Raw genomic sequence first — 16535 nt, 5'->3', positions numbered from 1 at the left:
ATCATTAGGTAAGACCTGGGTATGTGGCAGTATATATTGACCTGGGTATGTGGCAGGTCCTTTGGAATCAGAAAAACCCTTTGGTTGATGAAACTGGTTTTAAATAACCACTCATCATTAAGTCTAGTGTTTTTGGTGGTGATACAAGGACTGGAATACCTAAGGAGACTGCTTTTCTGACTTCTTGTTAGCCAGTGTGGTGCAACAGAAGTTTACTTCTGTTGCTGGTCTGGTATATCTTATGGGAGAATAACCACCAGTTTTTGGGGGGGTGTCTGCCCTATTTCTCAGCAGTTTGTCCTGAATTTGGTATTTTCAGTTATGACCCACTGAGGCACAGTGACAACTCCCAACCAAAAGGGTCAGTCACTTACCCTAGGTCAATGGATACTCTCAATCTCCAACCAAAGACAATGCTGGCAGCCAATTTCTCTAGTAAACTAACTAAAGATTTATTAGCTAAGAAAAAGAAACGTTATTGAAAGGTTGAAAGCAGGTAAAATACATTAACAGGTCAATAAGTCTGTAAGTCCAAAATGACAGCAGAGATGTAGTAATCCGCTAGTTTTCTAGAAGTCTCTCAGGGTTACCCAAAACAATTTTGGGGATCTCTGTCTTGCATCTGGAATGCTTCCCTGAGAGTGTCCAAATAGTTCATAGATATATTCCCTGGATCCATTCTTATAGCTCCTTTCCATGGAAAGCAATCTGGGAAGTGCTTTCATTCACAGTATGGGCTTCTCCTTGGTTGACTAAATGCATACTGAGTCTGCAAATTTCCATTGTTGAACATAATGACCCAGGCTTTAAAGTTAACAGCCCTCTTCATTTACATTTCCAAGGCTCCAATTGTGTTTGATTGGTAAAAGTAATTACCAGGATATAAACTATGTAAATTGTAATGTAATAGCACACATCAGTCCTTCCTTAGTTTTCATGAAGTTTACACATCAAGTAAATTCTCATCCTAATACTAACTCACCTTTTGATCTAGGGTTAATTAAGTACAGGAATATACATAACGTAATGCGATAGCAATCAACAGAATATAGACAGGTTAAAACAATATCTATTAACACATAAGTGAGTTAATCTATGTACACTAGACTACTTAACATTTCTTTGATATTCACACAGAAGTGAATTGGCCTACGGCTCTGATCTGCTGGGCTGTCAGCATCACAATAAGTATCGGAATAGCACAAGCATGCAGGAACAAAATCAGAAAGGCTAAAGCACAGGGTTGCACCTAGCCTAGCAAGGGACATAAAAGACAATAAAAAGAGGTTGTATAAATACATTAGGAACAAGAGAGAGAAAGATGAAGGAAAGTGTAGGTCCACTACTTAGTGGGGAAGGAGAGCAAATAACGGAGGAGACCAAGAAGGCAGAGGTGTTTAATGTCTATTTTGCTTCAGTCTTATCAAAAAAGGTTAACTGTGACCAGATGCTTAACACAATTAATATTAACAAGATGGAAAACACACAAAGTAAAAGAATAAGGTAAGAACAGGTTACAGAATATTTATATAAAAGTCAGATGTATTCAAGTCAGCAGGGCTAGATGAAATTCACCCTAGGGTACTTAAGGAACTAGCTGAAGCAATCTCAGAACCATTAGTGATTATCTTCCAGAATTCATGGAGGACAGATGAGGTGCCAGAGGACTGGAGAAGGGCAAACATAGTACTTTCTTTAAAAAGGGGGAACAAAGAGAACCCAGAGAATTATAGACCAGTCAGTCTAACTTCAATACCTGGAAAGATCCTGGAACAAATTATTAAACAGTCAGTTTGCAAATACCTAGAGAATAATAGAGTGATAAGTAGCAGTCAATGTGGGTTTGTTAGGAACAAATCATGCCAAACCAATCTAATTTCCTTCTTTGACAGGGTTACTGGCCCAGCAGATGGAGAGGAAGCAGAAGTAGTCAATCTTTTACTCCTGGGGGCATTCTGCACCAAAAAAAATAAAAATTCTCCACACAATATTTTAAAGTTCTGCAAAATTTGTCAAAATAACACTACATGATCACACCAGTTTCAATTATTTTGGTAATTTATTTCAAAGTACCTGTCAGCAAGTATGTCTGTAACAATACAGGCAAACACAAAAATTCCCCCAGGAGTAGAGAGTTAAAGAAACCCCTATGACAACTAAGTTCTTGTTTCTCTGCCTCCTTCCTAGCCCAGAGCCCAGCTGGGGGGGCCAGATATCCCTAAACCCCTTCCCGAGCCCATCCACAGCTCTCCACCCCCCAGCCAATACACCGGAACCCCCACGCCCCCAGCCGCACGGCCCACCTGGCCCAGATACAAGCACACTCTCCCCGCCCCGAGCCCAGCCATGCCCCCCCAGCCCAGACACCTGCCCCCCTCCCCAGAGCCCAGGGATCCAGAGGGAGAAACAGCTTGTTGCTCAGTCCCAGGCTTGTGTGGAGTTTCCCCATGTGCCAGCCTCTCCTTCTTTCAGGGCATGCTGGGAACTGCAGCTGCCAGGAACCCTCTAACTTCCTCCCCTTCCCCCAGCAGGATCTTCTATGTGCAAGCTGGGCTCTGCCAGGTCCAACAGCCCCTAGTGGCAGCCAGCAACGTTGCAGCCCATTTCTGTAGGAGAAAGGAAATTCTGCACGCACATTAATTTCTGCAAAAGTCTGCATTTCATAGGGGCACAGAAATTCCCCTGGAGTAATCTCGATTTTAGTAAGTCTTTTGATGCAGTCCCACATAACACCCTCATAAGCATACTAGGGAAATGTGGTCCAGATTAAATTAGTATAAGGTAGGTGCAAACTAGTTGAAACACTGTACTCAAAGAGGAATTATCAATGGTTCACTGTCTTACTGGGGGGACGTATTTAGTGGGGGCCTGATGAGGTCTGTCCTGGGTCTGGTACTATTCAATATTTTCATTAATGACTTGGATAATGGAGTGCAGAGTATGCTTATAATATCTGCAGATGACACCAACCTGGGAGTGGCTGCAAGCATTTTGGAGGAGGGGGTTAAAATTCAAAACACTGACAAATTGGAGAACTGGACAGAGGCACTGGCCACTGTCAGAAGACAGGATACTGGATTAGACTGATCACTGGTCTGACCCAATATGGCCATTTTTATGTTCTTATGTCTGAAATCAACAAGATAACACTTCATAAAGAAAATACCAGGAAGGAAAAAAATCAAATGCACAATTACAAAATGGGGAATAATTGGCTAGGTGATAGTACTGGTGAAAAGGATCTGGGGGTTATAGTGGATCACAAATTGCATATGAGCCAACAATGTGATGCAGCTGCAAAAGAGGCTAATACTCTGGAGTATATTAACAGGAATGTGAGATATAGGAGGCTATTGTCCTACCGATAAGGCCTCAGCTGGAGTACTTTGTTCAGTTTTAGACACCACACTCTAAGAAAGATATGGACAAATGGGAGAGAGTCCAGAGGAGAGCAACAAAAACAACAAAAGGCTTAGAAAACCTTACGTATGAGAGGTTAAAAAAAAAAATGGATAGGTTTAATCTAGAGAAAAGAAAACGGAGGACCTGATAATCTTCAAATACGTGCAAGACCGTTATAAAGAAGACTGCGATCAACTGTTCTCCATGTCCACTTAAAGGGCAAGAAGTACCGTATATACTCGTTCATATACCAAATTTTTTTAGTAAAAAAGGGAAGCACCAGAGAAGGGTGTCATCTTATGAATGGGTATAGAGAGGGGAGAGGTGGGACACAGCCCCTCCCCGCAACAGAGGGAGCAAGGAGAGGCAGCACAGCCAGCAGAGCCAGAAGGGAAGAGGCAGGGCCAGAGTCTCTCCGCTTCTGACCTCGCTGCGCTCCCCCCAACCTCCGAAGCAGCTGCAGCTCTGGCCCCGGCCCACCGGCGCAGGCTGCAGCTGTGACGCCCCGCCCGGCCCTCGCCAGATAAGGTGGGAAGGGATGGGGAGTGTGTGGGGGTACCAGGCTAGGGTCATGTGGGGGGTGGTCACAGGGGTTACTCCCCTGACCCCCAGCTTCTCCCCCCAAAAAATTTCCCCACCAGTTGATGTCCCGGCCCCTAAGGGTAAGCAGCTGGCACGCCGGGACACTGTTTACTTTGGTTTACCTCCGTGCCTGCGGAGGCTCGAGGTAAATAAACCATCTCGGCCCGCCAGCAGCTCATCCTGATGGCCCGGGAGCCAAAGTTTGCCAACCCCTGAATTATAGGGTCAGCTTATGAATGGGTCATAAAAATTTTCCCTTTTTACTTATCCATCGTGGGGGAGTCTGCTTATAAACGAACCGGCTTATGATCGAGTATATACGGTAATCAGCTTAATCTGCTGCAAGGGAGATTTAAATTAGATATTAGAAATACTTTCTAATCATAAGGGTAGTTAAGCACTGGAACAGGTTTCTAAGGGAGGTCGTGGAATCCTGTCATTGGAGGTTTTTAAGAACGAATTAGACAAACACCTATCAGGGATGGTCTAAGTATACTTGGTCCTGCCTTAGTACACAGGAGTGAACTATATGACCTCTCAAGGTCCTTTCCAGACCTACGGTTCTATGATCCTATAATGACAGAGACTGGCAGAGGGTGGAGATCACAAGATCCAGGACAGGGCAGATACCAGGTACAGGACACGTTGTCCATGAAGGAAGTACTAAAAAAAACCCACAACACCACAAAGAACAGTTCCACAGAAAATAGGGGATTTTCTACTGAAAACTAGACCAAAATACTGCAACACAGACATTTAGCATATAGGCCTCATCTATCCTACCTGAGTGGACAACCAGGTGTTTCCGAAGGCTGGAGTATTCAGCAAATGAACGACCACATCCTTGTGCCTCACACAGGAAGGGCTTTTCTCCTGTATTGCATGAAACACAAGTTCTTAGGCATTAACACCTGTACAACATTTTATCTTCCAACCTCTTGTAACATCCCTCATCCACATTCATTCCTCCCCCTTGGCCTTACATTACAGCTACCAAAGTTCACCAAGAAGGCAGACTCCTTATGAATTTGTTTAATGCAACTTCTTCATTGGCTGTCAAGAGTCTATGCTGAAACTCCTCCTCCTCCAGTCTGAATGTGACTCTTCCATAGCATTTCCAGCCCATGACTCACAAAAAGAAGCCAATCAGGGCTCAGCTTGTCCATCTGTTTCTTAAAACATCTTTCCAGTATTAGGTGCCCACAAAGTAACACAATATTCCAGGTGTGGTTCCATAAGAACTATGTAGAAACTGACTACAACCCTGGCTGCTCTGAGATGTCATGCTCATCTCTATGCAGCTCAAAAATCACATGGGCTTGATTTGTTGCCATACCATATTTCAAATCCATATCTGAATTTTCTGATTACTATCATCCCTTAGATCTCTTTCAGTCAATACTGCTTCTTAGTTTTCTGCCTCCCACAGAATATCTGTGTTTGGGCTTATTATTCCCCAGATGTATTTGTTTTCATATTCCTAGGCGGAATCTCATTGCTATTTCCTTCTCATATGTCTAATCTTTATAGATCCCTTTGTATTTCTCCAACCTCATCGGCGTTCTCATCTTCCAATTTAGAATCATCTATGAATTTCATTAACCTGTTCTTAACCCTCTTCAAGGTCACTAACGAGGATGTTAAATAAAATTAGGACAAACAGATGCCTGCAGCATCCATTAGAGAACTGCTCACAACTCAGTACACTGCTGCCTATTATTACCCCTTAATCACAGCCCTACAGACAAATTTTATGCTATGCATCAGTCACTGCCAAGGCAATTTGAAATACTTCACACAAGACTAATGAGACATTGTGTCAGATGATATAGAAAAATCCATGTATATTATATCTATCACATACCCTTCATCCAGTAATTTTGTAAATCAGTGAAAAGAGTGCTCATATATTTAATGTGACTTCTTCTTTCTAACTCCTCTCCCATGCAATTTATTGCTTGGCTTAATAGTTATTGGGGTATTTGATATATCTGAAAGGGATTCAGGTAACATGCTCTGACCTGTACTGTGGTAGTGAGAGCGTGCATAAGATTCTCATCAGCCATTTATGTAACTTCCACAATCTTGCTCAAGATATAAATATTAGGAAGAAAAATTAGTACTGATGACACCCAATCAGTGGCTCAGCATATAGTTCTATCTATAGAAATAGATGGTGGGTTTGTTTGAACACAACCACAACTTGGAACTGTCTTCATGTTTGGTACATGAGGACAGTTCCCCCAACTTCCTTAAGTCTCATTTAATTTACACCAAAGCAAATATTTGCCACTTATTGCTAGCCACGATTTGGGAACAACTGGTCCGAGACATTTTTTTAGTTTAGATATGCTACTTTCTGCTGGGTTCTGAAGTCACAGTATACACAACATCAGGGCCAACAAACCTTAGCCCTCCCTGCAGAGAAAGATTAACAAAGTAGAAAACTGAGCCCAAAGACAAACCCAAACACACTATCACTACACATGCAAAACTTCACTATTCTAGTATATCACTTTCCATTACATCCCAGCTCCCATCCTTCAATTGTATGTTCTCTAGTTAGACAGTAAACTCTTCAAAGCAAGGATCTTGTCTTCATAGACATCCACAAAGCACATAGCACATTGGTGCAATATAAAACAAAACATGAGAATGGAGCATGTATGTTCTGTGCTGCAGAAGTGTTTGTGGAACTTCACTCAAAATCTGAGCTTTCATTTTAATAAAGTTGTTTTCAGCCTTTGCAATTGTAAAAGTAATTTTAAAACATTAACTGAGTAAGAACTGATGCAGTGTTCTCTTCCTGAGTCTCCAGTCTCAAACAATATTCTCAGACACACAGACTGCCCCGTACATTTCAATCGACTGTTAACACTGAAACCTAAAGATTTCAGTTTAAATGTCAATGTTGGGAACTATTAAACTATTGAACGTTTTAGCAGACACATCCAGATAATGTGCTTATCTCAATTACACACTGACTCCCCATACTTTTCTAGGAATATAAAGCCCCAAATACCCACTACTTAGCTGCCAAGATCTTCAGCTAGTCCCCCAATTTCTATGATGCAGATCTGGACTGTCAATGTAAAAATCTGCAGCATATTAAGAACTGAAAATGTGTGGAAACTTAAAAATAAATTTAATGTATACTACAACAAACAGGGGCTACAGTACAATTGAATTATTCATTTTTATATTTATTAGAAACCTTCATTTTTTATTTTAAATGTAATTGTCATAGAATTCAGGTCCAGCTGGATGCCGAGGGCCAAGCATACAGCAGTACACCTTGATTAGCATAGCATTTGTGGAGCACTTTACATTATCAGAATGCGGTACTAAGCATTATCATTGCTTCTTCCTAATAGACCTTTCAGCTATGATTTTTGATCCTTTCCTCTCTAAACATTGCCTCTGTAGACATTTCTCAACATATTTAACTTTTATTTTACAAGTAGCACAGGTAATGAGGGAGCGAAATTCAAGTTAATCTAGATTCTATCAACAAGTTCATGTTTAGGTCTCATTTAAATTTATACCAAAGCAAATATATGCCACCACTTGAATCAGTCACTAGTCCAGTTAGGACTGTATATCTAAATTCAACAGCAGCAAGGACATGGGGCTAGGTCAGGACTCACTCTGGACAAGTATCTCAACCTACTTTGCCTCTTTACTCATAAGAATTTAAAATGACTTCTCCAAAAACCCTTAAAATGCCAATTTTCACTTATCATCCACCTGAGAACCACAGTCTTCTGAGAATTTAAAAAGGTCCTGGGACTGATTTAGGAGGGAAAACAGAAATTTATATAGTTTGGCTAAGTGACAACTAAAAGAGGAACATGATAAAAGTATACAGCATCTGAAGGGTGTAAGCTCCAAGAAGAGAGGAATTATGTAAGGTACTGCACGAGTAAACAGGTGGTTAATCACATTGATAAGTGATCGTAAGTTGGAAGATGAGGATACCAGCGAAGGTACATATGGACACTGGTCTCCCTGGACCATTTCTTGGGGAGTGTTTCCTTAATGAAGAAGATCTGGGATTTAAACGCACCAGTATGAATCCGCAGGTGGTTCTTCAGATTCCCAGCTGTTGTGAACTGCTTCCCACAGCCCACCTCAGTGCAGACAAATGGTTTCTCACCATTGTGAGTTCGCATGTGTACCTTCAGCCTTTGCAGGACATAGAAGCTTTTCCCACAACCTTCTGCTGGGCAGGTGAAAGAACGATCATTCCTGAGAGGCAACAAAAGAACTGCAGCAATGGGTTACGAAACAATTTTCTCAGGAATATTCAACTCTGCTGCAACATCTGTTTTTTAAATAAGGTTTCTACCTTTCACTCACTTTTCAACTGAAATGAATGGAGGCACAAGGAAATTAAGTGACCTAACCAGGTAAGTGGCTTAAATCTGTATTTAACTAGATTACTCATTAAGGAGCTTCTACCACATGGTCAGAAGTTGTAAAATCTGTTGGAAAAAGAAAACAGAAAATAAGTCCAAGCCTCTTTGGCTTATATCACAAGTTTTTTGCAACCTCAACTTTGTTTGGGACAGATGACCTTGTGCAAGGCAACATAATGCACAGATGTGATAACATTCCCTCATATGCCAGAGTTCGACGTAGCGACACCCTTACTATAGCTGGGATTGGGATAGGAGTGCTACATGTACACGAGATGGGGAAGCTGAGTTAACATTGTCCGTCACACAGGATATTTTAGATAGCTCCACTTTAAAATATCATTAACGACCAGCAGGAAGAGCCTAAATCCGGCTTACTTTTTTCAATGTATGTGGCATAGAGATGACTCTAACACATACAGTCACACTGTTCTAGTTTCTGAGGGGAGAGCCAAATTTAGAGATCAGCTCAACAGTTACCATTCCTTTCAATTTCTCTATTTTGTTAAGTTAGTATGAACTCTTTTGAGTCTTTTCTTTTTTGGGACAGGTGTGAATATAAGAGACAGTGCCAAGGTGAGGAGACTCAAAATTCAAGAACCCTGTTTTCCTGACTTTGGATTTAAATACCATACCGCAGCCCAGTCTCATTTTCTTTGTGCGCTCCCTTCCACCAAAAAAACCCAAGTGAGTCAATATTTTTCTAGAAACACTTGGGCCAGTTCCAGCCTATTCAGCAACACTTTTTCCTTTTAATTTTCAAGTTTACATTAATAATGTTTTCTATGAACTAGGAGCTTTTCTGTAAAGAGGTCAGCTTTCCCTAAGCCACAGTGGATTTCATGGAGGATAAAGGTAATTTTCAAAATAAACATTTTTCTGTACTGGATACCCTTCCAGCCAGGCTGAGTGTGCGCAAGAGGGGCGTTGACCATAAACCCTTGTTAGGGAGACCATTCAGCAGCTAAATCTGGGTTTTACTCAATTTTGAGTTTCCCTTTGCCCTTCAGCTTCGAAGAAAGATTTTACACAATGGGAATTAATAAATGATGTTTTGTATAAAGATTGGGAATTTCTGTAAGGTCTTGCTTGGTCACCATAGCAGAGATCTCTGCTCTACTTACCTGTGAGTTTTTAAATGATATTTGAAGTGGGCTGGCCACACAAATGTCCGATCACAGCCCTCAACTGTGCACTTCAGCTTCTTCTCTACGCGGGACAGGTGAGGGATGGGGCTGGAATCTTTCGGCTGCCCATCTCCTGAGCAAAGATGAACACTTTCACCTAGAACAGAACAGAAAGAACTGTCAAAGTCCACAGCGGAGATGGATTACTGTATGAAAGAGACAGGATAACCCTGAGTATAATCCAGGCCTATAAACCAGATGTGTTCCTGGTTATCATGTATTTACCTAGTCCTAAAAACTAGATATTTCTACCCAGTCCATTGCAGGGACCACATACATGTCTACCTATCTTCCCAAGCCTATAAACTATTCCCAGCAAGGTACCATATCATATCAGCTGCCTCCAGATCAGATTAATGATAGGGAGTGTGTAATGCTGAGAGATCAGAGGCCACAAATATCAACTAAATAGTAATATTAGGTTACTTCAACTATCCAAATATTAAATAGTCAAATGTCACCTCTGGATTCAGTCAGGATAAGCAATTTCTCAACACCTTAAATGACGACTTCTTGGAACAGCTAATTCTAGAGCACAGAAGAGGACTTAATTATTTCAAGATATAATTGTAGTTAAGCCATTAAGTGACCACAATATAATTAATAGATCAAACAGGCATCCCTCAGAAAACTGAATACCAAACCTAGTTAAGCCACTAGAAAGGCACATAAAATAAAGCAGGCAATATGAAAAATGGACATTATGAGGATTAAAAGGTAATTTGAAGACCACAAACTGTATACAAGAAGAAACAACAAAAGATTCTTTAAGCAGATCAGAAGCAGGAAGCCTGCAAGAGAATTGGTGGATCTACAGGATTACCAGGGAACGAAGGAAGCAATTAAGGAGGTAAGGACATTGCAAAGAAATTAAATGATTGTCTTGCATCAGTCTTCACCCACAGAAAATTTTGGGGAGATACCTTTGGAGTAGGTATTACAGTTGAAGAACTGCTTTGAACTCAAACTATTGAACATATTTTCTTAGAAAATTAAATCTGTATGTTTTCAGTCCTAAGAGATACTGAAACCTTGCTTTAACAGAAAGCCTTAATACAGCCTTAACTATAGAGGTGCTAACAATGCCACTATAACGATTTTATCTATTTAGAAACCATCCTGCAATCAGATAGGATACACAACTAAAGCTACAGCTAGTTGCCTTTAACAGAAGGTTAAATCTTTAAGATAGTAACAAGACATCACCTACCATTATTGCTTGCTTTGGCATTCTTTGCGAGCTGTGCTCGAGTGGCAGCAATCAAACTGTCATGGGCCAATTCCTGCACTCGTAGAAACCATGGGGTACTACTGTCGGTGCTGTCATGGGAGAGAAAGTCATTCCCAGAATCCTCTGCTTCATCCTGAACAAACACCAGGTGCTCTGCTGGACAGCCCAGGCCTGGAAGAGATGGCAGCTCCATGAGACAGAAAGATAGTCAATGAGAGGGGACTCTCTTGCTTCTCAGAATCTAATATCCATGGTACAGACATAATATTTGCATTAAGTCTCCACTGACCTCTGTATTGTGGAAAGCTGCTGATGGTTACATGCTCCTGAATAATATCCACCAATACCCAGAAAATTTCATATTTCCCCTTCATAAGCAGCTGGGACAAAGATGCATTTGTATCTCCCGCATTCTACTGTCTGAAACAGATCCAGCCAGATGACAACAAGAAGGGGAATTACCTGCTCTTGTTAGGTTGAGAAGAATAAAGGAAGTGCTGTCACTGGGCTGGAGGTCTTGCAATAAACCGGAAGGCTCTGGACTTGACAGGAGCTCAGGTGGTTTCTGTACTGTTTGTGCCCTTGTCTCCTCGCCGTCAGGGCCTACATTTACCTGAAGGCTTCTCAAGACAGCAGATGAAGGAACATCTTTGGAGGAGTTAGTGTGACTTGGAGAATCATCTAGTGAAGAGAATGAGATCACAGATCTCTAAGTAGCAAAGCTCCACCATTAATGAAGAAGTCCTAATAACTCTTCTGAACCTATCCCTCCTCCACCACCAGGATCCCTTCTCAGCAAGAAGTAGGGAGAACATGCTGCAGTGGCACAGTGGAGACAGCTTTATAAATAGCACTCCCACACAAACCTGTACCATAGATTTTACCTGGCAACATCAGTCTGTTGCATTCTGAGGTCTCAGTCACAGGAAGGAGGGAGAGACAGGTGATGCCTTTAGGTTCTGATTCCACCAGCCCCCGCCCCAGTGGAATAGATGTGTTCTGAACAAATTGAACCAGCAGCTGAAAAAGAGAGGATCTTGAAAATAGGATTCAGCAGTGAGCAAATCTGTTTATAGCACAAGGTTCCAATGAGATAACAAAAGACATTGACTTAGGCTTCCTCTACCTTGTAATACACACAGAACCCAACCCAACATTCTTGGAAGTCCATGGAAGTCTTCCCACTTACTTCAGTGGGAACTGGATTGAGTCCATAATTGAAAAATTTAGCATTTATACATGACATCCCCAATTATTTCATGAGATTGATAATCTTGATTTTGCTTTAGAAATTCAATAAGAGAGCCTAGCTCACTATAGGTAGTAGTGATGTCTATTATTAAAGCTGCATATTACTTGCCATTACAACCCTCATTTTCTGTCCCTTATCACTGTCAAGCTCTAACCTTTCAATCCAAAATTTTCCATGTTTAATCTCTGGCTCAAGTTGATTTAACAACAATTATTTTTAAATCAAAAATGGATTAGCCCTTTTCAAGAATGTAAGGAGTAAAACAGTAGGGAGCTCTGTCAATATAATAAATATTTTTGGGATAACCCTAGCATATCAAGGGTTTAGAGCAGGAACCAAAAATTTGACAAGAAACTAATCCTGAAGTCAGAGAAGTGTCCCTCTGAAAGTCTGCCCAGATTTGGTCAAGTTCTGAGCTATAGAATTTGTACATTGTTTACTCATTCTCTCTTCATCACAAAATCTCTAAGTTCAAACTCTTGCCACACTACACTGGGCATGTTCCTGGGCCCCTCTAAACCTCTGTCATTCCAAAGTGAAAGCAAAGTTTTACTTCCAGGACACTGACAGAAAAAAGTTGATCCTCTCACCATTGTCAAATTCCACCCGCAAATCAAAACACCCTTTGACCTACAGAAGAAATAGTGGGCTAGGAGCCAAGAGACCATTAATTCCAGGCCAACCTTTTCCAATGACTCAATAATTCTGAGCACTACTCAACCCTTATTATCAAGCAAGGCATCAAAACCTCACACCTAAGAAAACATGAGGATAAATTCCTGGGGAACAGAGAGGCTGCACAAGGTCATTTCTGGCAGATCTACAAAGAGAACTCAGATCTTATCGACTTAAGACATTCTGCCTCAGAAAAAATATGCCAAATCTATGTGCTTGGGGTCTGTAAAATGGAGCTACTCCTGCTTGCATTCACAAAATACTTTGAAACCCACATATGGATGAGAATCATTAAAAATATCTCAGGAGTCTTATCCTTCAGTTCTGTGCTCTGTCCATTAGACCACAGAGCCAGGACTAGAATCCAGGAATCCAGACACCCAGCATTCTACCGCTGTCTAATAAATAAATATATGATGGAATTTCTATGTCCTTTTAAATTAAAAAGATAAAATTCCAAAAGAAATCTTAAGAGAACTTTACCCTTATTGTGATATAGCCTTTAATTATATGTTCACATACAGCTCAGTGACTAAAGCTGGCTATCTGTAGGAATCCCTCATTACACACCTTCCAACTTTGCAACTAATGAATGAGACAGAGGGCTGCAGACAGAGAAATAATGGTTGCATGATAAGGGGACTGGTCGGGGACCAATAGAGCTGGGTTCCATCACTGCCTCTAACTCAGACTTACTATGAGATGGGGAGTATGTCACTATATAGACTAATTAACAGAGGTAATTGTGACAGATATAGCAACCCCATGTAATATCTTTGGGCACCATACTGCTGAAAGCTTATAAATAGTTTATATATGATGGTGTTCTGCTCCATGAGGATGGGTTACCATAGCTCCTACAGGACCTAAAAATAGTGGGGGACGATTAAGGCGAGTAACTGAGACTAAACAACTCAAGAGAAGTTCCACCCCCAAGGCAATTTGCATATACTGGTTCAGCATGGGTTTTCCAGACATTATGAAGCAAAGAAAGGGTTTTTGATATAAAAGAATGAGCTTGAACTGACTTGTGGAATTCTTTTGGATCCGGCAAATGGACACGACCTTCTGTCCAATGGGGCCCCAACCCATGCGGAAAGGTTGGAATGACTTTGGCCTATTTAAGCCCCAAGAGACTGATATGGTTAGTGTGTTTAAATCTGCTTATTGTTTTTATTACATTTTCTTTTAAATGCTTTTACCTTAAGGATAAAATTGCTTGCTTAGAAAGAGATAAAATTGCTTGCTTAGAAAGAGATAAAATTGCTTGCTTAGAAAGAGATAAAATTGCTTGCTTAGAAAGAGATAAAATTGCTTGCTTAGAAAGAGCTGTGTGGTAACTTGTAACTGCTGGCAATACATATATTCATAGCCCTCAGAGAGAAAGCAAAGCAAGGTTCTTGCCTTTAGGCAGACTGGCTTATTGGGGATATTACAGTGTAAGGCAGGGAGCTGTGTAGCCTTAAAACCCTTGGTTAGAAGGAAATGGGACATGGGTCCCTATCCAGAGACAGGTGATGGATGAAGACCAGTCTAGCTGCTCCTGGAGTGGGGGCAGGGGAAAATACCGGTGCAGTTACAATAGTGAGTACTGTCACAGTTTCAGGGTGCATGCCTCATTTTCTGTGTACCCAAAATTACACACTCTGAGCTTTATTTTCAGAAGTGCTGAGCACTCACAAATCCAAATGAAGTCAATGGGAGCTGCCAGTCTTTTAAACCTCTGCAAAATTAGGTCCTAGGCATCTTAAATTGAGAATTATATTACACCCAAAATTAGTGGACCCCTGAAGTTTCAGGCCCTAATTTATCTATATCTTTACCAGCTCCCCCACCTCCCTAACTCTCTAAGATATTGTGAAGATAATTTAAATTGGTGTGGCACTCAGAGGGCCATATGCAAGATGAACTGGGCCAGAATCCAAAACCCAATTTAAAAGATCATCAATTCTTATTAGTTATAATACAAGTAACATCCAGAGGCCTCAATCAAAATTGGGGACCATTTTGCCAAGTGCTCTATAAACACATATTAACAGATATTCCCTCTCCTGAGATCTTACTTTTTAGTTTAAGACAAGATTCAACAACAGGGTGTGGTTAACAGACTTGCACATCTTGATAGCTTAGTCATTCAAAGTTACTGGGGTGGTTTTTTAAGATATAAATATGAAATATTAAATTATATCCATAGCCCCTATTGCATGCCATGAAATATATATTAATATAATGAAATGTGGCCTGGCTTATTACGAGAGATACTTTAAAAAAAGATTTCCTCCTACAAGGTGGCTTTGGCTGAAACCATCCATCCACATGTAGTAACGTTAGGCTATTAGATGTGGCCAAAAGCAACAGCAGAAAGTCTCTTCTAACAGAGGGAGTCTTTTAGTTTTCCCCAGCATAATGACACCAAACCAGTATGCAAAACCAATAGGATAAAAGCAGCAGGCACAGGTAAGAGTATCAAATCTCCCTTATCACAAACATTCTCAAAGAGATGATCTTAAACACTACAATGGCTTTTTTTAAATCCTTCCTCCCAAACATTATCAAATTGACCCCCTCCCAACTCCACCACAAACAATCCAAGGACAGTCAAACATTTTCATAAAGTTGTCACATCTTAACAGAGAAATAGTATCAGGGACACCTCCCTTCCCATTCACAATCACTTGATATCCCTGGGACAATTAAAGAGATTGATCACATGGAAAAGTCACATTAAGAAGGTATGTAATGCCTTTTTAGTTTCTTTTAATGCAATTTTGAAGCTGGAATGAAAGGGGAGCCACAAGCACCATGTGACCAGCCAGCAGTCTGAACAAAGATTTGGAAACTTCTGGAATAACCCGAATTCCCAGAATCTAGTAGCGTCCCTCTGGCAGGAGGGAAAGAAGTTGTTACAAGGATTAACAACAACAACAAAAACCGGGAAAATATATTTTCTCAGCCACCGTTATTTTATTCAAAAATGGCTGATGAGACTTTGCTCAAATAAAAAAACAATCCAAAAAGTCAATACTTTACAATATTATAAACCACTGAAAATGTCTGATTATAAGAGAAAATATTCTGCAATCTTAAATATAGGGAGTGCTATCATTATCTGCTATGTTTAGGTATTTTTGAGGAATTACGGTCTACATGGCAAACTGCCTCTTCTGCTGAACTTAAGAGTTGGACCATGAAACAGAAACCAAGTCAGGAACTGAACCCAGTTCTGAGCTGCTTACCTCTGGTTTGGATTCTAACTCATCCGATAACATTGATTCAAGTTTCCGATTCCTGCAGCTGTTCTGGGCAAGGCACAAGTTTAGAATTCAGAGTGAACAGTCCCCTCTGATTATTCTCATAGTCTCCTAGCCTTTAAGCAGTGCAGTCTTCCTGCAAGAAGCTGTGCTAGGCAGATATTCAATTTAACCTAAAACAAATAAAAGAATGGAAGTGTAAACAGCTGAGACCTATCACTCATGAATCAAAGTAAAAAAAATATATGAGTATTGTTAAGAAGTACAAAATCCCTGTCAATATGGATGGTCTCTCCAGTTTCTTGAGGTTCTGTTTTACACTCATCTTGGTGTTTATAGTACTATCACAACGGTATCAGAATGCTAACAAAACAGTCTAAAAACAAATTCAATTTTAAAAAACTAGTCTCTATGCCTCCCTTCTATTATCTAATTTAAGACTACACAGAGTAAAAAAAGCAGTACTTTCTGTTGCTTATATACAGAGAAGCATTGCCAAGCCATTCTTCAGGGGCTGTTGCAAACATCTGGGCTTAT

At 40.6% G+C, this 16535-nt stretch overlaps 1 protein-coding gene across 7 annotated transcripts in view; it reads right to left on the bottom strand.

Moving 5' to 3' along the window:
* ZNF410 (zinc finger protein 410) overlaps positions 1–16535 on the bottom strand; it is a 29869-nt gene that overhangs the window by 4569 nt on the left and 8765 nt on the right. For 6 of the 7 annotated variants that reach the window (XM_073349134.1, XM_073349135.1, XM_073349139.1 and 3 more), the window contains 7 exons: positions 15984–16171; positions 11705–11840; positions 11283–11501; positions 10800–10991; positions 9527–9686; positions 8051–8232; positions 4768–4857 (listed from right to left, as the gene is read on the bottom strand). In XM_073349134.1, the coding sequence (XP_073205235.1) occupies positions 4768–4857; positions 8051–8232; positions 9527–9686; positions 10800–10991; positions 11283–11501; positions 11705–11840; positions 15984–16016 (1012 nt within the window). In that variant the 5' untranslated portion in view covers positions 16017–16171. The remainder of the gene's footprint in view (positions 1–4767; positions 4858–8050; positions 8233–9526; positions 9687–10799; positions 10992–11282; positions 11502–11704; positions 11841–15983; positions 16172–16535) is intronic. The other variant, XM_073349138.1, reaches the window with a different exon arrangement.

This window comes from Lepidochelys kempii, chromosome 6, assembly GCF_965140265.1.
Source record: "Lepidochelys kempii isolate rLepKem1 chromosome 6, rLepKem1.hap2, whole genome shotgun sequence".
Lineage (NCBI taxonomy): Eukaryota > Metazoa > Chordata > Testudines > Cheloniidae > Lepidochelys > Lepidochelys kempii.
The sequence above is the reverse complement of the archived record's forward strand: the minus strand, read 5'-3'. Positions and strand labels throughout refer to the sequence as shown.